The sequence below is a fragment of the Dermochelys coriacea genome, chromosome 16, assembly GCF_009764565.3.
Source record: "Dermochelys coriacea isolate rDerCor1 chromosome 16, rDerCor1.pri.v4, whole genome shotgun sequence".
In the NCBI taxonomy this organism is placed as follows: Eukaryota; Metazoa; Chordata; order Testudines; family Dermochelyidae; genus Dermochelys; species Dermochelys coriacea.
In genome coordinates, this window is record NC_050083.1 from 19,621,519 (window position 1) to 19,647,340 (window position 25,822).

The 25,822-nt window shown below is 39.2% G+C and overlaps 1 protein-coding gene across 15 annotated transcripts in view; it reads left to right on the plus strand.

Annotated features, from left to right (window-relative positions):
- SEC16A (SEC16 homolog A, endoplasmic reticulum export factor) overlaps positions 1 to 22,566 on the plus strand; it is a 41,359-nt gene extending 18,793 nt beyond the window's left edge. For 3 of the 15 annotated variants that reach the window (XM_038374383.2, XM_038374386.2, XM_043498535.1), the window contains 26 exons: positions 333 to 510; positions 1,463 to 1,605; positions 2,785 to 2,846; positions 3,099 to 3,237; positions 3,644 to 3,886; positions 4,297 to 4,394; positions 5,314 to 5,395; positions 5,852 to 5,969; positions 6,279 to 6,390; positions 6,696 to 6,801; positions 7,516 to 7,656; positions 7,805 to 7,918; positions 10,009 to 10,213; positions 11,057 to 11,308; positions 12,069 to 12,157; positions 13,148 to 13,195; positions 13,384 to 13,548; positions 14,359 to 14,436; positions 14,668 to 14,724; positions 15,371 to 15,476; positions 15,818 to 15,955; positions 16,935 to 17,029; positions 18,084 to 18,158; positions 18,784 to 18,843; positions 19,715 to 19,792; positions 20,908 to 22,566. In XM_038374383.2, the coding sequence (XP_038230311.1) occupies positions 333 to 510; positions 1,463 to 1,605; positions 2,785 to 2,846; positions 3,099 to 3,237; positions 3,644 to 3,886; positions 4,297 to 4,394; positions 5,314 to 5,395; positions 5,852 to 5,969; positions 6,279 to 6,390; positions 6,696 to 6,801; positions 7,516 to 7,656; positions 7,805 to 7,918; positions 10,009 to 10,213; positions 11,057 to 11,308; positions 12,069 to 12,157; positions 13,148 to 13,195; positions 13,384 to 13,548; positions 14,359 to 14,436; positions 14,668 to 14,724; positions 15,371 to 15,476; positions 15,818 to 15,955; positions 16,935 to 17,029; positions 18,084 to 18,158; positions 18,784 to 18,843; positions 19,715 to 19,792; positions 20,908 to 20,976 (3,051 nt within the window). In that variant the 3' untranslated portion in view covers positions 20,977 to 22,566. The other 12 variants (XM_038374388.2, XM_043498538.1, XM_038374384.2 and 9 more) reach the window with 11 other exon arrangements.
- Positions 22,567 to 25,822: the final 3,256 nt, after the last annotated feature.

Sequence of the window (25,822 nt, forward strand, 5' to 3'; positions counted from 1 at the left end):
AGTTGGCAGAGTGAGAAGTAAACCCACAAGTGCAGTCTGAGGTGAGCAGATCAAATTGTAAGAGAGGTACATAGGGAAGTAGAGCATTAAAACAGACAAACTATTTTAGCTCAAGTCCATTATACCACTTGATTCACTGTGCAGCTTTCATAAATCCAGTGAAAGTTCTGTGCAATTTACTGTATTAAAATACTTGTAAGGAGCCCATATAGCTGCTAAATGGGAGATAAAAAGCTCCTCAGTCCTGCTTGCCACATTATTCAGCCCATGTGATTCTTTCTCCTCCAGCTATTTTGTCTTTAATGTAACAATTACTAATATGTTCTATTCAGAGCCAGCTTTATAGAAGCAACCATGATCTGACCGCTAATGCATATGAAACCACCACCCAACCAGTCTCGCTTCACACAGATTATCCATATGGAGGATACCCTGCTAATTTTGATCGTCAACAGCCTTTTACAGATTATGGCTACTCGGCTGAAACTGGATGGCCATCTGTAGAACAAGGTATTTTCAGAAATGTGGGAGAAGGTTGGGTTGAGAGGATAGTTAACAATTCTTTGCTTTTGTGCCTTTCATTCAACTTTAAAATGCTTTACAAACACTTATTGAACCTATTGGTAGTAAAGACACCTGTGTTCGTAATAGACGTTAAACTGATAACGGTTGAATGTAATGTTCCCAATTTGTAGAGTCATAGAGATGAGCTATACCTAAGTTAAATTTTGGTCACTGTGAGGATAGTCCTTGCTTGTTCCATCCTGGGTTGTCGCTGAACAGTTCTGTTGTTTTATGGCCAGATATTAATTGCTACTAGTTATGTATTAAGTATTGCACACTTATTTTGCATTTGTCGGGTTTGTGGTAGAGGCATGTGTATACTAATGGGATGCTGTAAAACTCTCTTGAATCCAAGCATGCTTTGAATTCAATCTACTCTTAATTCATGAAAATCTTTAAAATAAACATAACTTAGAAACAATTCTGTTTATATAATCTTTTGATTTTTCTATTAACTTTGCTTCTTGCAGTTAAACATCATTGTTTCTAAAAAGAGTTTTTCATATCAAAAAGTATTAGTAGTTTTTAAAGAAAATATTTGTCAGAAGTCCTTGAAAACATAGAAATGCACAGAAATGTACTGGTGATTGACAAGCAATATGTCTCTTATGGGAAAAATAATGTATTTAAATAAAACAATTTTCCAGTTCTCTGTACAGAATTTTTTCTCATGATTTCAAATTTCTGAGGGGTCTGCTCTCAGTACTATGTCTTGCATTTGATAGGACTGTATAGCTATTAACTTGTTGAAGATGGTGTTTAGCCAACTTCAATAACTAGTTTTTCATGTCTGCTTTGATTGTGATAAGAACTATATAGAAAACTAAACAAAACGTTAATAACTGAGTTGCTGCAAGGTAATTAAGTCACTTGATTTTGATGTTTCTCTGTACTGTAGTCCCATCAAGACCCTCAACACCTGAGAAATTTTTAGTTCCTCATGTCTGTGCAAGGTTTGGTCCTGGGGGCCATCTGACAAAAGTGCTGTCAAACCTGCCTTCAGAAGGACAGCCGGCTTTGGTTGAGATACACAGTATGGAGGTAAAGCAAAAGTACACCAGGAATACAAACATGTTTATAAAATCTTGTTTTTTTTTCTAAAGGGAAATAGGGCACTTCAATTATGTTATGGCTTTCTGTGGTGTGTGCATTAGTTTATAGAAAAACAAATGTTGATTCTTTGCTTCTGTAAAAATTTCCTTATATTTTTACTTTTGATTTCTTCCGCAAACCCTTTTTTCTCACTATGGCATTTGATTAATTAAAAAAGAATTTCCAAGTCCTAGGAAGGTTGGGGTCTTGATTTTTTTATACATGCAGCCATTGATTGAGACATGAGCGTTTGACTTTTCTCTGCCAACTGGGACGGTGATGGTTTGCTATCTTAGTGGATGGCTATACAGCCTGTGGCAGTGAATCTCTGAGCCCGGGTTGTCAGATTCAGGCTCATAGAGCTTACATTACCATGCTAAAAAAGCTGTGTAGACATTGCAGCTTAGCTCTCAAGCCCACCTCATCCTTAAGCTTCTGAGCTTCAGCCTGAGCCACACTATCTACACAGCTATTTTTAGTGCAGTAGCTCAAGCACGAGTCAGTTGACCCAGGCTCTGAGACGCGCTGTGTAGACGTACCGACGTTGGAAGGAGATAAGTACCTTGTGTGTATTTCCCTTTCTCTTGTGACTTTACCAGTGGGCCAAAGGAATACAAAGGTTTTGGTCACCAGAAAGATGTGGACAGATTGGAGACGGTTCAGAGAAGAGTAACAAGTGAGTTGCAGGATCTGATTTACGGGGAAAGAGTAGAATGTGGCCAACATGACCAAGATAGAACACAGTTATTTACGAGTATTTGAATGGTGTACACAGAAAGGAGACAGAGGAATTATTTAGAATGTCACAAGAAGATACGAAAAGGAAAATGTAGACTTAATACCAGGAAAAACTTCCCATGAGATCTTGTGCTGTGGAATAATCTCTCATGGAAATTAATTAAAATATTTAAATGGGATTGGACAGGGCCCTAACGAACATACTATAGGGAACACAGTTATGCTATCCAGAAGTGGTAGACTAGATGACACCATAGATTGTGTAGCTTTCATTTATTTATTTAATTTTAGATACACTGTTAGGTACAAATGAATTACTGTATAAATAGTGGAATTTATAGATGTAAGAGCTTCTCATCATGCTTTTATGGTTTGTATTTTTTTTTTTAGACTATGTTGCAACATATGCCTGAACAAGAAGAGATGAGAGCCTTTCCGGGCCCTCTTGCTAAGTATGTTTTAAGGATTTGATAAGCTGTTTTAAAGTGTTCTCAAGCTTAATATTTCTTTGTAATTTGGCATGGCCACAAATAATAGATTTAAATTGGGTTTGATCAGATATTTCTTATCTATATTCCACAAGCCTAAATGTTGTTGGAGGTTTGACTTTGCTCTGTTCTACATATTACTTATTATGGTGATGATGATGTCTGGCACTTCATACTGATACATTGTTTCATTGCATACTTTTCTTCCTCTTCCAGAGATGATACCCATAAAGTGGATGTCATTAATTTTGCACAAAACAAAGCCATACAGTGCTTTCAGAATGAAAATCTAATTGACAAAGAGTCTGCAAGCCTGCTTTGGGATTTTATTGTATTGTTGTGCAGACAGAATGGGGTATGTCTTATTTCTTAAATCTTTGTAAGATTTCTCTTGATGCCCTGAAGGTCAGTTTTCAGAGCCTTTATCTTTAGGCTTTAGATAAAAATCTTAAGATAGAACAGCTCCATTTATGTAAAGGCGGCAAGAATATGCAAGGTTTTTGTACTGGGCCAAGAATGCAGGTCAAATGCTCAAAAGGCAGGTATTCCTCCTTAATCTTGCTGCTTGAAGTGCCAAATAAGATGATAGCAATGAGTCTTTATCTCTATAGTCCTGCTGGGACACTTGAGTTGGCTAATCCAATCTTACCTCTTTTTGTCCAACCCACTGCATCATTTGTGTTAATTAACTTTAGACTTCAAGTGTTTTGAAATAATTTGACTGAAATATTTTAAAGTAATTGAATTTGTTTCATTTATAGACCGTAGTGGGCACAGACATTGCAGAGCTTTTGCTACGGGATCACAAAACAGTCTGGCTTCCTGGAAAATCGCCCAATGAAGCAAACTTGATTGACTTTACTAATGAGGCTTTGGAGCAAGTGGAAGAGGAGTCTGGTGAAGCTCAACTCTCATTTCTCACTGATAGTCTTATAACCACAATTGATAGTCTTGAAAGAGAGACGGAGAGATTCAGGGAACTTCTGCTTTATGGTCGTAAGAAGGTGAATGGTCACGTTGTCGCTTAAAGTACTGGTTGAGTTTGGTTGTTTTTTTTTTAACTTGGATTTATTGTTCCAAAACCCACGTATCCTTAAAGCCCTAATGGCTTGCATATAATTAAAATGTCAGGGAATAAAAATGAAAGCTACACAAATATTAATGTATATAATATTTATAGTACCATCAATGTCCTTGGCGAGCTACAATAAAGAGACAGATTCCCTGCCCCAAAGAATTCACAATTCAAAACCAAATTATATTGTAACACACTAGCATGTGACTTAATGATCATTTTCAGTTCATAGTCACAAGATATCTGCACTAGAAATCATTAGTACTTTGTCCTGAGTGGTGTATTGAACTTGTTCCCCAGTAAATTAATTTACTTTTCATATGCTTTCTACATTAATAGGATGCTTTGGAGTCTGCCATGAAGCATGGATTATGGGGTCATGCTCTGCTGCTTGCCAGTAAAATGGACAGCAGAACACATGCAAGAGTCATGACCAGGTAATGATTTGCTGCTTGATGATGATGATTAGAATATGCTTCTAGAATGGAATAGCCATTTATTTCCCATTAATCAGTTAAAGTCCTGTGGCTCAGAAGTTGAGGCCACAATTATGATGTATGCCTGCGCTTATGCAGGAATTCTGCTTTAGATATATTGTCTGTGTGTTGACTTAAGTCATGTTGGAGCTTTAGTTTCAGGGACTTTAGCCTTTAAAGTTAGACTTCACAGAATTGCAGTGACTGCTACAACTGTTATCAAGATCTATTCTGCTACCACCTTCACTGGAACCTGTTTTCCTCTATGGATCTTAAACCATGTCATAAACTGATTTACTAGCTGACTGATGGATCTTCCTTGCTTTGATAGAATTATGCCATACAAACTATAACACATTAATGAAAAGGGGTGGAGGGAGAATAGTGTAGGAATTAGCTGCACTTCACGTTTAAAAAACTCAGATTTTCACACTAAAGGGATTAAGTACACTATATGTATTCTTGTCTTCCTTCAGAGTTTTGAGTGGCTATTTCCCCACTCACTTTGGGACTTTTAATACCCAAGTAATGTTATGCCCCCGCTCCTTCTTATTTCGGAAAAAGCAACCATCTTCCAGCAAGGACTGTCTGTACATAAGAGCTTTTCCTGTCCTCCCACAGCGTCTGAAACAGTGTTACACCTGCTGGCACTAGGAGCCTGACTCTTGAGATTGTTCCTAGGCTTGTATTTGCATATGGCTGTACTGCGGGTCCAATAATTTAGCCAGTAACTGTTTCAAAGGTGATTCACTGGCCAATTACACTTATTTCACTGTGGAACTTTGAAAATGTACTCCTTTCTCAAAGCTAAACTAAATATAAAAATGTTAATCATGTTAACTGCTTACCTACAATTATTTTTATTTTTGTTTTTTTGTAGATTTGCCAACAGTCTTCCAATTAATGATCCTCTGCAAACTGTTTACCAGCTAATGTCTGGAAGAATGCCAGCAGCATCCACAGTGAGTCTTAAGAATAAGCTTCAATTAAGACTTGTATATGTTCTGTTGTGAATTACCTCTTACAGCACATTAGCAATATGCTTTTACATATAACTGGGTTCCAAAAAGAATTAGGTAAGTTCATGAAGGATAGGTCCATCAATGGCTATTAGCTAAGATGGTCAGGGGTACAACCTCATGCTTTGGATGTCCCTAAATCTCTGACTGCCAGATGCGGGGACTGGATGATGGGATGAATCACTCAATAACAATGTTCTGTTCATTACCTCTGAAGCATCTGTACTGGCCACTGTTGGAAGACAGGCTATTGAGCTAGATGGACCAGTAGTATGGCCATTCTTATGTTCTTGCATACCTGATCTAGAACACAAAAATTATTCTAGCCCTTACTCAGGTTGTACTTCTTATCCATGCAACCTTCTGTTCTATGGCTTGATGGGTCCTTTTCTAATCTAGTGCTGTGGAGATGAGAAATGGGGAGACTGGAGGCCTCATCTGGCTATGGTGCTATCCAACTTGACCAATAACATGGATGTGGAATCAAGAACTATTACCACCATGGGAGATACTCTTGGTAAGTAATTTGAAGTTGAATCTGTGGAGAATAAAGTGGGTAAACAGCAGGGCTGTTTATACTGGGAGCAATGGAATGGATGTGGGCGCTAAACAAATGAAGGGTTTTCTTAAACTTCAGTTGCTGGGTTAGTTTTTATAAAACAATTGCTACTTATACGATGAAACCAAATCTTTTCTAGTTCTGCGGATTTCTGTTTTGTGAGGATAAATTGGAATTACAAAGAGCCAAAACAATTCAAGATACTATGAATTAGTTATGTACAATTCAGATAGAATTTCATGAGAGATCTATTGTGCTTTGTTTCAGCTTCTAAAGGCCTTTTAGATGCTGCTCATTTTTGCTACCTGATGGCCCAGATCGGGTTTGGCATTTATACAAAGAAAACAACAAAGCTTGTCCTAATTGGATCAAATCACAGGTGTGGAATTCAAATGACTTGCCTTTGGTTTTTGTGTGTGTAAAACTTTGCTATTTAAATTAAAAGACGAAAACAGAAGGAAATGGTTTGTGATATTCTAACAAGTAACACTCCACAATATTTAATTATTTAACCAAAGTTGTTTAGGACCTAGCTGCTTATTTCTGAAGCATGGAAGTTTCTTCATCTGATGCTTTATACTCAGTAATGTCATATGACTAACTTTTTATGTGCCAGTAACATTACATGATCTAAATTAGAAGTAATATGTCAAAATTTAATTTGTTTTTCCACTTTTCTCTCAGCTTGCCATTTTTAAAGTTTGCCACCAATGAAGCCATTCAAAGAACTGAAGCCTATGAATATGCACAGTCACTGGGAACCCAGCCCTGCTGTTTACCAAATTTCCAGGCTAGTAGCAGTTCTGTTTTGTTTTTTTTAATGTCGTATCACAGGTTTTTATATGAAGTGCTCTTTATCCTTTTTATGAATGGTGTTGTTGTGTTCACTTTCGTTGCGTATTCTCATGTACTTGAAGGGCCTGGTCTCCCTCTGTGTCTCCCTCCCTCCCTCCCAAAAACCTGCTCCCAAAAGACTCCTGATGATGAAAATAATGCAAGGTAATTTGCTAGTGCAAACAAAAGTTAAACTCAGGAATGACTTAAACATTTAAAAAAATCACCCCATAATTTTGGATCTTTGTTTTCTGTTTGCCTTCCAAATAAATGTAGATCTTTTAAATATTCTACATTTATGACTGGATCATTGCACTGTGTAGTTCTAGGATTTTCCTGATGCTAGCCACTAAATCTGATTTTCCCCAGGAGCAAATATTGTGAATTCCAGACTTCCAGACCTAAATTAAAGATAGTGACTAAATTTAAAATTCAAAGAAGAAATCAGGCAGGATTTGTTTGTACCTGTTGTATACAATCTGACACCCCTCTTGTAGAAATTGAGTGGCGGAACACTTTGAAAGCTTTTTGACTAGTATTCATTTTTAAATCTAGAATATATGTGATAATGGGGTACTTCAGTTTGTGGATGGAGTAACAAACTGCCCTGCAATATCTTTTAGAAATGTTGTGGCCATGCAGCATAACGTTGCCTTCTTTCTTTCTACAGGTTTTCAAATTCATCTATGCTTGCCGACTAGCTGAGATGGGACTTGCTGCACAAGCGTTCCATTATTGTGAAGTGATTTCCAAAACAGTTCTTAAAAATCCCTACTATTATTCACCTGTGCTTATCGGCCAACTTATTCAGGTACTATAGGGATGAATGCTCTTCAGAATTAAGCACTCATGGCTTGATACATATTGGTTCATGAATGATAGCTTAGAAATCTCTAAAATTTCTATTTTATTGACCTCTTTACCAATTTTGTTTATTTTTATAATGCTTTCTTTGATAGATATCATCTCAGTTGCGCCTGTTCGACCCACAGATTAAAGAGAAACCAGAGCAGGAATTATTTATTGAACCTTCATGGTTGGTACGACTTCGGCACTTGGATGGACAGATCAAGGTATAAAATCTGCTTTCCAAAATTAAAGGGTTCCATGCTAAGATTTTTACTTAAGATCCTTTTCATAAAATGCTTTTGTGGTGCACTTGTTCTTGTCTAATAATAGATGGGAATTATAAAATTCTGATTTCTTACTTATTAAAGCTACCCAGTTGCATACCACTTAAATCAGGTTGATGTGCAGTCTTGTGGGTGCCCAGTTTTCAGTGTAAAATAGTTGAAAGACGGTGTGTGTGTGTGCAGGGCCATCCTTAGGCATACGTAGCATACGGCTGTGTAGGGCACCCGAACATTTGGGGCACCCCTGAGTCTTAGTGTCCACCTGCCTGCCTTTTCCTATCCCTGTTCTGATCCTTCCAGCAGGCTCCCACGGCTAGCTGCTGCAGCCTGGTGAGTCTTCCTCCAGCGGAGATCTAGTACTTGAAAGTAAAAAAAGCCTTACAGCCTGCCAGACCTATTAGCACAACATTGAAACTGTTAAAAGAGCCATTCAAGTGGTAATGAAGCCATTTAACAGGCATTTGTTAATCTAGAGGTGGGCAAACTACTGTCCGTGTGCCACATCTGGCCGCAGGACTGTTCTGCCCAGCCCCTGAACTCCTGGCCAGGGAGGCTCGCCCCCAGCCCCTCTCCTGCTGTCCTCCCCCCTCCCCAGCAACCTCAGCTTGCCGTGCTGCCAGCGCTCTGGCCTGACGTTCCTGCTGCAGGTGGCAGGGCTGCGAGCTGCTGCTGCTCTGAGCAGCATGGTAAGGAGGCAGGGGGGGCGGGCGAGGAGGTTAGATATGGGGCAGGGAGTCCCAGAGGCAGTCAGTGGACAGGGAGTGGTTGGATGGAGCAAAGGTGAGGTCCCGGAGGGGCAGTTAGCGGTGGGGGTGTGAATAGGGGTCGGGACAGTCAGGGAGCAGGGGGCAGTTGGATAGGCGTGGGAGTCCTGGGGGGGGCTGTCTGGGGGTAGGGGTGTGGATAAGGGTCAGGGCAGTCAGGGGACAGGGAGCGGGGGGGGGGGTTGGATAGGGGATAGGGTCCCGGGGGGTGGTTGGGGTGGGGGGGTCCCTGGAGGGGGCAGTGAGGGAACAAGGAGCAGGGTAGGGGTTGGATGGGTTGAGGGTTCTGAGGGGGCAGTCAGCGGGTGGGAAGTGGGAGGGGGCAGGGGCCAGGGTGTTTGGGGAGGCACAGCCTTCCCCACCCAACCCACCATACAGTTTTGCAACACCTATGTGGCCCTTGGACCAAAAAGTTTGCCCACCCCTGTGCTAACCCCCAGGTATATACTGTCAGTTTCTGAATTTACTGGCAAAAACCATTGTGTATTACTGTAATATTTACTCAGAACACGTTAGCGTACAGGACCTTGGTTTAAAATTTTCTTTAAAAATATTTCATGTGTGTTGCTGAAGATTATAACATATCTCTAAAAAAATCCTTGCATAGATTTTTAGATGCACAATCTGAGTATTCATCTTTAACCTTAAATGCTTGGATCTTCAGACGTAGTTTTTTAAATAAATCCTTCAAAAGACCATACTTATCTAAAATACACATGTGAGTCCGAGCTGCTGTCAGGAATAGGGGCACCAGTGTAAGGATGGCCCCATATGTGTGTGAATAGACTTCTTTGTGCATCCTTGTGCAAAGAGAACTGTAAAGCTCCAAGGCTTTTATAGGAGCAAGCAGAGATGCACTTGTTAGAAGAAAGGTAAGCATGTAAGTATTGATCGTAGTAACTAAGTTGCAAACACTGCAGGAGGGAGGTATGTTGATTTTAAAACACTGATTCTATTAGTATTTTTTTTATAAAACCCGAAAAACTTTTCTTAAACTTGCCTTTGCTTTTGCAAAAGCGTGTGTGTGTGGTTTTTAAAGCATCTTTTTGGGGGGCTGAACTTGATCTAACAGTGACCCTTTGCTTATTTTTTACCTGAGAAAGTTGTGAATGGAAAATCTAGTTGCAAAGTTTTCCCTTCCTCACCTTCAAGAAACTAACCAATGATCTTTTTTTATTTAGAAGACTTTCCTTGTTAAGCTCTTGCTGGGTTATGAGTTTAACATCTTATGGTGGTTAATAGGCTTTTGTTTTCTCCTAACGACAGGATGGTACGATAGCTTACAATGCAGATAGATCTACCCCTCAGCAGTATGCCTGTAGCACACCAAGCTCTGAATTAGACCATCTCAGTCAGTGTGATGGAACAGGATCTGGACAGGAAATGGGGCCTGCTACTGAAAACCCATTGTTGGCATCCTTGTTACCTAATACGGTGCACCCCATGCAAGATGTGCAGCTAATGCCTTCAGGTTAGTATTTCACATTGTTCTCCATGTGTGTCAAGGGGAAGAACCAATACAGTGGACTACAAAATAGAGAAATCATTTAAAAGTAAAACTAATGGGATTTCATTTCTAAACTATATCATTTTAGTTATAAATCGGCTCTTTTGGAGATTGATTCATGCAGCATTGGAAGTAAGAATAACACTTCCTTACATAATTGCCAGTTAATTTTTTATTGTATATTAAGGAATGTAAAGATTGTACAGTTCATATAGAAACCCATAAAGGCGCAGGGCTCATGTCTCATTTGTAATGGGGACAGAAATAGAAGATATTTGAAACGTAACTGGGAGTGTATTAACAGTTCCCTTTTGACTTCAAAGGAGTTTCCTGCTTTTTTTTTTTTTAAACTGTTGTCATTGTCTTTGAACGACATGTTTTGTTTTGTACGTCGGATGCTTCAAATCCTATTGCTACTACTGCCACAGGAGCAAATGTGAGAACTAAGGATGTAAAAAATGCCAAGCAGCAACAATGGGAATATTGAGGTCTCTTCTCCCAAGTAGGCATTCCATGAGCTTATCCATATGGAGGTATTAGATCCTCCTCAGAGAGAGGTCTCCTGGTATGGTGACTTGCTTAACATTTGTCAAATAAATAAATAAATACAGACTAAAAAAGACTTACTGCCCATGAACTCCAATAACTTCACAGTAAAATGCATCCCTGTAAAGTAGACAAATAGTCTGTGTTTTACAGACGAGGTTGTGGGAATTGGAACTAGGCAGATCTGGGGTCCTCAGTCTAGTGCTTAGACCATGTCTCTCTTTTTTATTACTAGTAATTTTCTTAAATTTTGTTCTGCAGCCCCTCAAACTATCCTTGAGGAATCAGCAGCTGTGACTCCTCCTACTCGGCAAGAAACTGTTGGTGGCGTTCCTTTCTATCCTGTAGCCCCTCCCTCTATTGGGCCAGGGTCTGGCTTTGCACCACCAGGCTTTCCAAATCAATATGGAGCTGAACAGTCTTCACTGTACCTGGGATCTACAGTGCCACCGGGAGGACCACCTCCGCAAGCAGCAGAACCACGGCCAGAAGAGCAGTTAAACCAGGAAACAGGTTTGTGCTCTGAATAAATGTCTTCCCTGCCCTTAGGGGCACTGAAGTCTTTTTTGGAGATTGAGTGCACAGTAGCATGTTTCAATAGTAAAGTAAATCTTGGGTAACTGAGTGTAGAGTGAAAACTTAAAAGAAAGCAAAGAATCTCACTGAGAAGAGTTGAGTACTGTTGGTGTTGCATATCAGGTTTGACTTAAGGTTTGACATAAATCCAGTGTAAGTAAGTGAGTCACAGCCTGTTCCCTACTGGACACTTGTCTATCACAAAACCACTACCTAATGTCGTCATATGGGCAGTTTCTGTTGGAAATGCTCATGACTGGAATTGGAGGAAGTTCTTCACCTCAGACTGAAAGTGAATGTTTAGAAGTGCAGGAATCATAGAATTTGAATAGTAGGAGATGCTGCATGTGAAGGCTGACGTCCACTGACCAGAGCTGTGCAAAGAATCTCGCACAGCACCATCCTAAGGAATGCCTCACTTAGCCTGTTCTGACCCTCCTTTTTAGGAAACTAAATACACATGAATAAACTTAAAAAAAAAAAAAAAAAAAAAAAAGACATCAAATGCAGTTTATGCAAGCCCTGAGATTTAATGTTAATTCTTTAAAGCATCAGGTTCTCTAGAATCAGCATTAAAATCACTAATCAATGAGAATTTGGGTAAAGTTTATCACAGTTCTAGTGCAACTGCTTAGACATCTATTATGTGTTGAAAAACACTGAAATTTACTAACTTACTCTGTTCTTCTTTTTCAAGCAATGCAGAGAATTCCCCAGGAATCTCCAATTCAAAAAACTTTCCCTGAACAAAGAGAGGAGGATTTCTATGGAAAAATGGCAAATATGGTATTTTTATATCATGTATCCTTAGTGCTTTCTCCGAATCGCTCTATGCAAATATGGAACTCCTTATTTAGTGGCACTCTCAAATACTAAGTGCATCTCAGGACCAATCCAGTCTTTTGTTGCAGAAGAAAAACAATCCAGGAGAAACATGAAACCTACGATTTTAAAATACTCATGGAAGTAGAAAATCAGACCTGTTGGATTTAAGATGTTCATATGCTGACCCAGCTACATCAGTGGGAGAGAAAAGCAGATCCTAGTGAGCAAGTCTGCTGACTGTGCTTTTAAAAGGCAGTATTGATTTGCACTTAAGGAGTCCTGCCCTGAACAATGGGTGATGCTATCCAAATTGTACATAAGAGTTTGAAACCTAGCCGTGAACATCTGTTTTACTGTACAGCAGGTATTTTCAGTGTTAAGTCACTTAAGTTGGACATCTCCTAGGGAACTGATTTAGCCTCCTGAGATAACAGTTGCTTAATTGAAACAGAATTAACATTAATTTTGCTTAATAGGGACACATTTGGCTACTGCCAATGGATGAAGTGATGTTAACCACTTATTAAATAAATAAATGTACAAATCTAAATTCTGGTATTTTTAATACCAAAGTTGCTTTAAAAAGATTTTAAAAAATAATTTAAAGATCACATACAGACAATGTAGCAAACATCAGTCACCTTTAAATATTTTTTTACAGCCTCTCTCTCAATGGTGATAGCTGTTTAATGAGTATGTTCAGTGGGATGCCCTGACACGATTACCTCTTTAATAGATTGGACACACTACTGTGAAAGTATAGTTAGGTTTCAGCTTTCTTTGCCTCTGTACCTAAACCGGAGGGTAGAGATGTGCCTCAACAACTAACTCAAATGGCTTGCATTTTGTTTGGAAACATGTAATTAAAATTGGAAATGAAGGGGACTGTACTGTCTACATTTTGTTTAATTGCTTGCTTATTAAGCATGTGCTGGCTTTGTATCTAACCAGGCACCGGGACGAAGATCCAGATCTACCTCTCAGTCTTCAGCACATATGGTATGCCATGACTAGGCTGTTTTTCACTATATCGTCATTCCTATCTACATTTCACCCACTTCTAATGAGTTTGCATCTCTGTTATTACTGACATTTCAAAAGAAGGAATTTCTTAAGCAAAATAAAATATAATCCCTCTAGGTTAGTAGTAAGATAGTTTTTAAAATCCCTGCGTATTTGTAATACAGGGCTATGGGCGAAGATCTCGGACCACCTCAGAATCCTCCACCCATTCTATAGGACGAGAAAGATGTAACTCTGCAGCAAAGCAGCCCTCTCCTCCTCCTCCTCCATCCATTCCTGAAGGGAAAGAGACCAACAAAGAGATCAAGAAGGAGCCAGCAGCGAGAAAGGTAAATTAAAATGGGTATCTAGTTACAAGTAGCAATGATTAGTGGCATCTATAAAAAGAAAAGGAGTACTTGTGGCACCTTAGAGACTAACAAATTTAAATTTAAATTTGTTAGTCTATAAGGTTCCACACGTACTCCTTTTCTTTTCGCAAATACAGACTAACACGGCTGCTACTCTGAAACATGGCATCTATAGTAAATCATGGTGCTAAAATGGGGAGAGGTTGCCTACCTGAATCATCAGATGGACATTTCGTCTTGACTATTGCAGCCTCAATCTACACGTTCAGCTCAGGCCCCAGACTCCAGCATGTGCAAAATGCTGCTACTTGGCTTTCCAACATGCACTAAAGTTACATGAACTGAAGCAATGACGCGCATTGCAATTGGCTTCTCATTCTCTTCAGGAGCCAGTTCAAAATTGCCTTCTCTAACTTCAGCCAATCTCTCAGAACTTGTCTGACTCCCCATTTCCTACTCAGTTCTGCTCAGTTAGCACTGACCTCTTGGCCTGCCATACACGTGTCTCAGCTGAGAAGAGCTTTCTCCTCTGCAGCTTCTTACATCTGGCTCAGTCTTCTTGTATCTCTCTGCCTCATTGAAATTCATGATTTCAAATTTCAACTACTAGCATCTTTCTCCTTTCCATGTGAGCCTTAATTTTTCTCTATTGATCATCATTTAAACTGTCTTGGGATACAGTTTATATGAAGGACTAATTGAAATGGAATTGTATGAAGTTAGATTTTTAAATCTGCTATCAGCAGATTCTTAGAGGAATACACTAAAAAGCCTTGTATTTATTTTTAGAGTGGTGCAAATTGGTTTCGCTGGCTGATGGGAAAAGGAAAGAATGAAGCTCACCTTCCAGATGATAAGAACAAATCAGTAAGGGCCCTAAACCGCAGCACACATCACACATGTTAATTTGCTCAAACTATTTCAAGTCCATAGAGTATGGATATTTTTTTCTTGCAGCCAAACAAAACTTAATAATATAAAGTTTTTCAAAATGGCTAATTCTGAAAATGGCTTTCAAAATTAATATTATAAATGATTTGCTGCTTACTTGTCTTGTTACCTATTTGCACGCTTAATCTTGAACTGATTTCTTCATAGATTGTTTGGGATGAAAAGAAACAGCGCTGGGTTAATTTAGACGAGCCAGAAGAGGAGGTAAAATACTGAGGAGTTTCTCTTTTCCTTTGCCTGAGTGGATAAGTGTCAGATAAATGGGATTTCCAAATAGTGGCTCTTAAAAGCCATCTTTGCTGGCTACTTTGGTTAAAATGTAGTATGACATCAACTGCAACTGGTAAATAATTTACATAAATCAGAATGAGTGATATGTTTTCTGGGTCCGTTTCTGCCCTCAGTTACTGGTGTGGATCCAATGAGTGCTGTGATGTTTCTTAAGGGGACTTACACTGGTGTAAATCAGAATAACTGAAAGTAGACTATGGCCTGTGAGAGTTGATACCACTCAGACCACTTTTTCTCACCCAGAGAGTCAGGATCCTGGCGAGAGCATAGGGAGGTGTCACAAGGCATCACGTTTTCTGCACACCCTTATTCTTTAAGGTCAAATATTGCTGCGGTTACTTTTTTTTAATGCTTATAGTCAATGTCAGGAGATTGTAAAAACGTTTGATTTCACATAAGGGGCTGCCTGCCTGAAAAGGTTGAGAAATACTGAGCTAGACTGGAGAGGGTGGGGAATGTGTCCAATTACATATGTGATGGAATGGCTAAGGCCAACAACAAAGAGAAATGTCCGTTTTAAAAATGCCATTCGAAGGCTAATACTGGTTTTTGCTTCCAGAGCAAGCCACCGCCACCACCTCCAGCCGGGGTTCCTAAAACTCCTCAGACTGCTCCACCTGGGCCCGGGGGTCCACCTGGTGTCAACATGTTTTCCAGAAAAGCAGGTAACCGCATGGTGGTGAATGGCAGTCCCCAGGATAGAGGGGAAGGCTTAAGATTGTTCCTGTTGTGAAGAACCTAAGGCAAAGTTGCCACCCCTTTTGGAGGTGGCTTCTTTTATGAGCACTGGACAGCTTGCCATGTCATGGACTTGTGGGCAAGATTGGCCTTCCTGGGTAAATTAGCATCACAATTGTGATTAATGCAAACACCACATGCTGTGATTCAGGGTTTACCACCTTGATCCTTGGGCCTATTTTTTTCTGATCCTGAATGATGTTTTAACCAGAAGACCTGTTCTGTCTTCAAGCTAACTTATTTCCATATGTTTGTTGTCCTGTTTCAGCAGGAACCAGAGCTCGTTACGTTGATGTTCTAAACCCAAGTGGAGCGAAATGCAGTGGTGCTCTTCCTGCCCCATCAGACCTCTTTGCCCCCTTGGCACCATTGCCTATCCCTGCAAACTTGTTTGTTCCAAACTCAGGTGTGTAAACCCAATGCAGATAAACTGCAAATAGCAAACCTCTTAAAGGATGCTTATCCATTATATGCATCACAAGTGTCCTTTTGAATCAAAAAATGTTAACTCCTGTTACTATTGGTCTAAACTTTAAAACAACTTTAAAAGTTATTGAATGCTATATTAGCCTGGAGATGGCAACTGGGCGAAAACAGCTACAGCTCTGCACTTCACAAACCTCGTCTTCTAGAAAATGTGTACTAAGAGGGGTTACGTCTTAGTTGACTTGGGCAGCTAGGACCTCAGAACAACAAATCTGAGTGATTCCAGCACCTGTTCTCCAAACCACGTGACACTTTTAAACATTGATGCTATATAGTAACTCTATTTTTATTTAACAGGAAATGGGAGTTTTTACTAGAACCCACAAAGAGCACCTCATAAAGCAATCTGATTAAGCAATGTATGTTCTTTTCTTGACAAATAGTGGTTTTGTTTCCCCAAAAATTTGAACTGTGCAAGGTGACATAATTCATCAACCCTTATTCATATTTGCTAAGTACTTGGCATCAGTTCTCGTTTCTTTCTCACCTGCTGTTTTCTGTCCCAGAATCACTTTTTCTGGGCCTTACCATCATATTTTTTTGCTACAGATCCTCTGTTTACTGTGTTATATGCTCCAAGGTTTCCCATATAAAATGTATATGCGTCTATTGCATATGGCTAACTATAGAAATATAATTAGCTGTGCGCTCATCCATTGAACAAGACTTGCCACCATCTTTGAGGGGAGATGGAAAAAATAATGGAAATAGATCTAATATATTTTTCCTTGAATATAATCAAACCAGTGTAACTTTTCAAATGAGATTTTTAATTCAGCTCATTCGCTGATTGCAGTTTACTACTCTGAAAACCTGGTTCTGCTGTTGATTCTGTTCCTCATATAGCTGTAAGGTCTGATACAGTGTTCGTTTTTGGTTAAAACCTGTTTCTTCTGTAGTTCCTGAGGAACAGCAACCTATGGAAGGGAGTGGGGCACGAGAACAGACATTCTCTGCAAATCAAGTCAGCGCTGATGCTACTACAGAGCCACAGGTAGGTTAGTAAAGATGCAAACCACCATTCATATCCAATTATAACTTTTATTGGAAAAAACTAAGCATTATGGTTGCCATTTCCTAGTGGCGTAACCTAAAAGGCTTGTTCTACCTGTACGTAAATAACCTGTATCGAAAGAAGGGAATAAACTAGGAAAAGGAGACAGAAGAGAAAACACGGGAAGAAGGAAGATGGAGAACTTTTGCCTGGGCCCCAGTTTTGTAGGTGCTCAGTATGGGTCCACATGCAGGGCACCTATAGGATTAGGACCCCTTAATTATTTTTCCTAGTGTATATAATATGTCGGTAGTCACTCTATATGTCATTGGTAACTTATAGCCTGAGAGTGACATGATCTACTCCCTCTGTGGAGATGAAATACCTTTTCCATGCTTCAGTACTATTTACTTTATTGTTCATATTACTCATAACTACATTGTGTAGTCAAGCCACATTTACGTTATTGAAATATCAGTCAATACACGGGCAGGAATTCTTGGGTCTTATGACTTCCGCCCAAAATGTAGAATTTTGTAATACCAATAACCTATTAATATAATACCATCTCTTCTGCACACCTCCATATCTGCCACATATTTAAGATGTAGATTTCAGATATTTACATTGTGAGCTCTTTGGAGCACAGACTCTGTGGCAGTAGCACAATGGGGGCTCAGTCTAACTTGGGTTCTCTGGGTGCTACCATAGTACAAATGAGTACTAATTAGAACTCCTAACTACTCATTCTTTCCCTGCAATAGTTGCCATTGAACCTCCGTGTACTCAGCTGACTCAATCCCTGATGGTTTAGTAAAATGGCTCTTCTCGGGGCTATGCTTGAAGGAAACCCAAAAGCTTCAGGTCATGCAGAATATGGCAGCCTGCTCAGCAGTGTTAGCCTTATCAAGTTTGTTATATCTCAGCGTATTCTATTATGGTTGCTTCAGAAATGTTAGTACAAGCATAAAGCAATACAGAATCCCATTGGAAATTTACATTTGGTCTCGCTGACTTAAGATATTGAAAATGAATAGGGTTACTTTTTTTTTAGTATTTAAACTCTACAATGCTTCCACCTGGTTCTGAACTCCCTGGGTCCAATCTAGATGGCTCCCATTCAGGAGAGGTAAGGCTTGCTTCAAAGTGGGTCAACTGTTGCCTCTGTGCAGCGTATTTTAACCATCAGGCTGTAATAGTTTTAACCTGCATAATCTAAAACAGCAAGTAACTGATTCAATTGCTGATGACTAGCCAAGATGGAAACTTAGTTACTGCCTCTAAAAATCTAAACAAAAGAGCCCCTCAATTCCATAAGCAAAGTACAAGCTAAATGTCTTAATTTCATTGCTGCAAGAGCACCTTGTTCTGTTTGAACAGGATTTTAAAAGGTCTTTTCAGAACAAAGTATCAGTAACAGTTCTTTGGGGTCTTGCCTCTGTTCATGCATTTAATTTCACTAATATTAAATGCTTGACACACAAAGAGGAGAATAGATTGCTATATGCCAGGTCACCTTTGTTCCTACTAAATGTGTTCTTTATCTATAATTTTGTGCTTTCTAAAAAAAAACCAAACTTTTTGATTTAAACTAACTTCTTGCTCTTCATTTTTTTTAATTCAAAATTGGTTTAAACCTTTCACAGAGTGAAACTTCATTTTTAATGAAATGACTGAAAACTGCTTGGGGCAGTGACATGCATGACGACATTTTTATTTGTTTTTTGTATGTGTGTGTTCTTGCTGTTTTGTAGCTTTCGCGCTCTAGTTCAATGAGTTCATTATCACGTGAAGTAAGCCAGCATTTTAATCAGGTACATGTGGCTGGCCATTTTCACTTACATTGGCTTTTTCCCCCTTTATTTTGCATTTGCTCAGTTTCTTACTAATGCTACTTTGTCATTTCCCCCCTTCTCCGTTTCAAGGAATTAATATTAAAAATAACATATGATGCAGTGTTCCTTTTAACACTTAAAGAGGGTCTTCAAAATTTCACCATTACATTTATCAAAAAGCACATAATCTAGGCATGCTTGCTTTATTTTTATGTTCTTAAGTAATTCACTTGGTAATTTTTCTCAACTCTGTCCTTGCATTAATGAGGGAGCCAAAGTAGTCAGTTGTCTTAAATTAAAAACAAACAAAAACACAAACACTTAATATGCTGCAATACTCTGAACTCAATAATGATAACCTTGCCCTTTAATCTGTAAACAACCCCTGTAGGAATTAAAGGAATGCTTCATCTCTGCTATTACATTTCAGTGCACTGTAAAGAGCTGACATCATAAAACTTTTCTGTACTTACAATAAAGCACAACAGTTATCACAGATGGAACATTTTATTTCTGGGGGAGGCCTAAGCTCTACTAACAAAACCACAGGATACTAATTCAGTAAAGCTGCATTGGTGTCTTGTTACTTCCGTTTTTGCATGCTTGGATTTTCAGAGCTGTTTACAGTTCGTGCATGTGATATTATTTTGCCAATGCCTACAGATTAAGCAAGTAGTAATAATAATAAAGAGTTGCAAAAAATGCTGACGCATTTTGCACCCATGTGTTACAATCTGCTGCTCTGTACCTACTTTAGAGTAGCAATGCCTATAATATCTTTCTACTAGTAAGCAAACAAAACTTGGGAGAGATAATACGTAGCATTAATGGAATGTAATCTGCTTTCTAGCCTCTCCGTAGTGTGCCACCTTCTGGGGGACCTCCAGCTGGAACTGTTCAGTTCTACAACCCTTCTCAATTTGCACAAGTGAGTGAAACCCTCATTGTTGCTAGAGAAACTGTGTGTGGGCTCTTTTATCTTGAAAATAAAGCCAGGTAGCAAAATATTTTGACACAGCTGACAGTGATGGTGAAATCTCTTGCTTCGTGTCTGCTTTTCATATCTGCCTTCAGAAAGTGACGTGGCATGACGTACCAGTTTCAAACATACAGACAAACTCTGTTTTCTTTTCTGCCCTTAATCTCATTCTGTCTCATCTCTGCACATGCTCTTCTTTTCCACTCTGTTCCCTATTCACTCTTGTTCATCTTTCTGATCCACACCTACAGCTCTCCTATTGTTTCTAGATGCTAGTCTCTTCAATTTACAAATCACTTGGCCCTATCTCTTCTGCTTGCCCTGCCCTCCATAGTGTTGTGGAATTTAATCTTATTAAGTGCTAAACCATAGTCCTTTACATCTGCTCCTCCCAACCAAGTATGCAGGGTCAAAAGGAGTGAGGCATGGGAAATATTCTCTTGTTTTAGGCTTTGCTGTGAGGAGACAGGAATCACGGGGTAGCCATGCAGCAAGCTGTCATTACTACCTGGTCAGGTTCCCTAGCTCTCCCATCCTGTTCATCACTTTTGAATTTTTGCTTACATATGCAACACCCCACACACATCTCCTGTGGAGAATCAATCTTGGTGTGTTACAACAGACTTCTGTAACTTGTTGTAACTTCTGTAATGCTCTAATAAATTTGTTAGTCTCTAAGGTGCCACAAGTACTCCTTTTCTTTTAACAGACTTCTGAAATGTGGCTTAGCATCTTAATATTTAATGGCAGCAGACAAGCAAATCGTTATCTGCCTTGCCAGCTGAATCTCTGATAAACTTTGGTTTTATATTTAAGCAGTTTACATGGATAGTAGTTACGTGTTTGTTTGACGCTAGGATGTTAAATTTGGTTGTGGACCAGTCCAGCTCCTGTGTAAATCACCAGGAATTGGATTAGACCTCCAGTGTATTAAACCTCTGTCTTTTTTTCAAAACAGAAAAAAATATTCAGTCTTTGTTCTGAAAGGTAACCAGATTTTTGCAGGATTTTTAGTAGGTGAGAAGAGCAATTGCTTGATTTTTATAAATCTTTATCTTTTTCAGTCTCCTGCAACTACTGGAAGTTCAAGGCTGGGGAGAATTGGACAGAGAAAATACCCAACATTGAAATAGGATATAACAACTTGATGTTTGGAACACTTACACTAGTTCTGGACATTCAAAGAACTACTCAAATTTTATGGCACATAGTAGTATCATTGCAATCTTGAAATTGACATGACAGTAATTTAATGCTGGCTGATCGTTTGTCATGGGTCTCCCTACTTGTAGCTCATGTACATGAATCATTACCAAACTAGAAAAAAATATACATTTTCCCTTAAAAGCTGGTTAGAAAGGTCTAATCTCCTACTGGTGTTGGAGAAGGATGACTGGGGAAGGATGTGGTTTCACACAGACTGTCTGTTGTGAAAACCAACTGTAAACTGTCACCAAAGGGAGGAGTTCTTCGGTTGATTTTAAACCTACTAGGGTGACTTGAAGACATAAATTAGGTTTCAGGGTCATTTCTGAAGGACACTTCCCGCCCAATGTAGGACATACATGTCCACCTTTTAACAGAAAACTCTATGGCCTTAACAGGACCATGCACAATTGTAATGCATATAAAACAATACTGGCATTTTCCAATATATGAAGGTTTAAGATGCTCATCTGGGAAAAGCCTCACATGCTTATATTTTTTTTAGGGAAGGGGGGCCTCAGCTCATCCAAATAAATAAATTGGCCTATAGTGAATTAAAACTGTGACTGTAATAAAATCTGAAATTAGTCTGATATGGATTTTATCTAGTATGTCTGTAGTTGTGTTTTAGACTCCTTGTAAAACAAATTGTATAGTCTGAAAAAAGCTCTTTGTACAATAGTCAATGCTGTACTATTTCTGATGAGTGAGTGTTCTTCTTAAGTGCAATATGGTTACTTGCTTTTTCTCTCAAACTACTGGCACTATATAATTAAGGTGGTAACAGCTTGAAAGTTGTTTAAAAATTATTTTCCTTTTGAGTGCCAGAATCTGTTCCTAATGCTCTGCTCTTGAACTTCTGTTAATAAAATAACTAAGGTCTTAAATAGCTAACAACTGAATTTCATACTAAATTAAATGGATTACACTTCTACTGGTGGACTTGAAAAGCTTTAGGTTTAGTATAGGAAATTCTGTAAACCATTGAGGTGTAACGTTCACATGCATTGAAAAATCTGAATGGCTCACAAGGAGAGAAAATAAACTTCAAATATTTATTAAATCATTAGGTCATATTTTCTTTAGGATTTGTCAAGGAAGCTGATTGATGTTACTTGCATTTCTGCCCATGAGTTGAAATAATGTATATGTGGAATTAATCCCCCCCACCCCTTTTCTTGGGTAATACATACCACCTTTTGAGATTTGGACAGCCGTACGTATATTTCCAAAGGGATTATACATGATTTAAAATAAAATGTGGTGACCTGGAGGAATTAGTAGCCTTCTGGTAGTGGTCCATGCTCTAAATCCTGAACTTGGTCGGCAGCAGTCAGTGTGGCTTTCTTTTGTAACTAAAAAGCTGTTCAGATACTTGGCTTCAGAGACTGCCAAATATCTTTTAATTCAAGAAGGCTTCCTCTGAGCTGGGAGCTGCTGTCTTTACGAAGTATTAGATTTGATGCTGTAAATTCTTAAATAAAATATTTTGCGCTCTGGAGCACTTTCACACTTTACTTTTTCTTGTGGTTATTGGTTAGCAAGCTAATTGGATGGAAACTTTTCTGGACAGTTGAAGATACAACTCTGAACACTTCAGACTTCTTAAATAATTTAGAAAATACTGCCTCTCTGATCTCAAGGATTGCCACTTATCCATTACTAATCTTTAACTTGTATATATTGGAAATTGATATTTCAACCTCTGATTTAAAAGTGAATATTTTCCTTTTAATGTTCAAAATTAAAACCTATTTTACAGTAAATAAATGACTTTCCAATTTGTTTCAGGCTTGTAACAATATAAAAAAAAATCAGTGCTTATTAGAAAAGCAATACAGTTGGTTTAAATGTACACTTCTCAGTAAAAAGAAAAGGAGTACTTGTGGCACCTTAGAGACTAACAAATTTATTAGAGCATAAGCTTTCGTGAGCTACAGCTCACTTCATCGGATGCATTTTTCCACCAAATACATCCGATGAAGTGAGCTGTAGCTCACGAAAGCTTATGCTCTAATAAATTTGTTAAGTCTCTAAGGTGCCACAAGGACTCCTTTTATTTTTGCGAATACAGACTAACACGGCTGCTACTCTGAAACTTCTCAGTAAATATCATACAAGGTGTTTTTTTTTTTGTTTTGTTTTGTTTTTTTTTTTTGAAAGGATTCATCCCTGGGTAACCAAAGCCTCTGATTTTTATATGGTTTTATAAATGTGCTGTTTCCTATTGGTTTTGCATTACTGCAGCCAGACATCAAAAGTAGTCAGTATCTTCTCTTCTGCCTTGATACTTTTTTGTGTGTGGAATTTTCCATTTGTCATGGAATGATTTAGAAAGCGCAATGTTTTTACTTTTATAATATGCTACTGTTAACTGAGTCATAGGGCAATCAAGTATGTTATACAAAGCATCAATGGTGCGGACTAGATATTCATCTAATCCTCTTGGCTTTGAATGTTTTGTATTAAGTGCCAGCCTTCTTGATTTTTGTTTTTGTTTTTACTATGTTTTCTGTATTCAGATACAGGCAGTTTACTAAAGTTAATAATGCTGCTTTATAGATATGGATAATTAGTTTTTCTTCACACCTCCACTGCATGTTTTATGTCTTGTCTTTTGAAATACCTGCACTTCCTGCAACCGCAGGGTCAAATGCTGGCAGCTGTTTGTCCTTCTGCAACAAACTTAATTTATCTATGTTAGAAGGATGAGCTGTCAGGATTTGACTCTGTAGTTCTTGTGAAACCTTGAAAAGAGAGGTCCTCTCTTGGTGTAGATACTAAAGGTCTTATGGTAGTTTTCAAAAGTTCTGGGAGCTTGGATAAATTTTTCCCTCCACCTGAAATGCAGCTGCATTTTGATGCTAGTTTGTATATAGTGGTGAGTTTGGGATGACAAGCACTGATCCTATTTATGATGTGCATATTCACTGACCCCTTTTTTTTTTTTTTTTTTGGAAGAGTCAATGATAAAAGCTGCATTAGTTTCTGTCCACTTACAGACGGCTTGAAGTAGGAGGTGCTTGCTTGGAACAAGCATAGTTAAAACCTGTTGCATCTCTACTCTATGGGCCCAAGTCAATGAGGCTTTTTCCTTTCCTTTTTTTTTTTTATACAGAGTAAGTATTTAGTAGCATGTATCTAACCTCCAATCAATTTCTAAGACTGAGAAGCAAGAAATGCCTCATCCTTAGGTCTAGGCACCTTTCTTTAGTTGACACTTCCATGTTCAAATCCAATTTTATATGAAAGTCCTCCCAGTGCTTAATTTGTAATGAAAGAGGTGCTGTGACTCAAGCAATTTTTTTACATTGATAACTGATGCAGGAATGCCAGGGCTATGAATTGCCAGGCCTGGAGGTGCCAGGGCATGGCCTTGGCAAGCACTGGCACAAATTAAGCACTGAGTTCTCTCCTTCCATCTCTCAGGTGCAATGGGTGAGATGGTGTCTCCTCTGATCCTTAATGATTTCCCATAGGGCTGCCTATTGATATTGCAGATCACTTCAGACTTCATGTGCTAGTTTTTCAAAAATCCTAGTAATTTGCTCTACCATGTATATTTTTAGAAAAACATTTCCTTTCCCGAGTTGCAGAGGTGAGACAAAAGGTTTCCAGTTGTTCTTGCTCAAGTTTTGTAGCGTATGGTGGAAAGAATACTGCAAACAACCTGGGTTTCTGGCTAACTCTAGTGAGAATATACATGTATAATTGCAAGTTAAGGGGTAAAAAATGAAAAAGGAATGGGTGTTAAACATAAGAATTGCCATACTTACTTCAGCCAGTGCTCCAGTGTAGTGCAGCCAGAACTGACAGCGTTGGAGGCAAATGTAGGATACCATAAAGAAAAGCAGTACTTGTGGCACCTTAGAGACTAACAAATTTATTAGAGCATAAGCTTTCGTGAGCTACAGCTCACTTCATGCATCCGATGAAGTGAGCTGTAGCTCACGAAAGCTTATGCTCTAATAAATTTGTTAGTCTCTACGGTGCCCCAAGTCCTCCTTTTCTCTGCCTATAGCCAAGGTTGCTTCCTAAGCTCTTTCAGTCGTCTCATACCCTGAAACATACGTTTTAAATTCTGGTTTCAGAGTAGCAGCCGTGTTAGTCTGTATTCGCAAAAAGAAAAGGAGGACTTGTGGCACCTTAGAGACTAACAAATTTATTAGAGCATAAGCTTTCGTGAGCTACAGCTCACTTCATCGGATGCATGCTGTAGCTCACGAAAGCTTATGCTCTAATAAATTTGTTAGTCTCTAAGGTGCCACAAGTCCTCCTTTTCGTTTTAAATTCTATATCCTACCCCATAGAAATAGCTGCTCTTAGTATATCATGTTCAATCCCTTGTTGCATCTTGCTAAATTGTTGAAAGGCTGAAAAGGGAGGCCCCTGGGTCTCAACAAGGGCTCTGAGTCCCCCTAAGGGGTACACCAATTCAGCTAGATATTTGCCTAGTTTTACCATAGGCGACATGAAAAGCACTGGCAAACGAAAACTGCACGCAGCCAGGGGCTTGTCTATACCACTGTCCAGGGCCATGTGAGCGCCCTGGGGCTAGTCCAATGGATTTTGGGGGGATCTCTGGTAAATGGGTTACTCTCTCTCTCTCTCTTGCAGTCAGGGGGCTGTGCCCCTTGTATTTGTAGGTCTGAGGAAGTGAGGTGAAAGCTGGGGTACCCCAGCCGGATCAGACTCCTGCAGGGGCCACCGGGGCCGGGAGCGGCTGGGCCGGTCGGGGGCCTCCCCCGCGGGGCAGGGCCGGGGGCGGGCGGG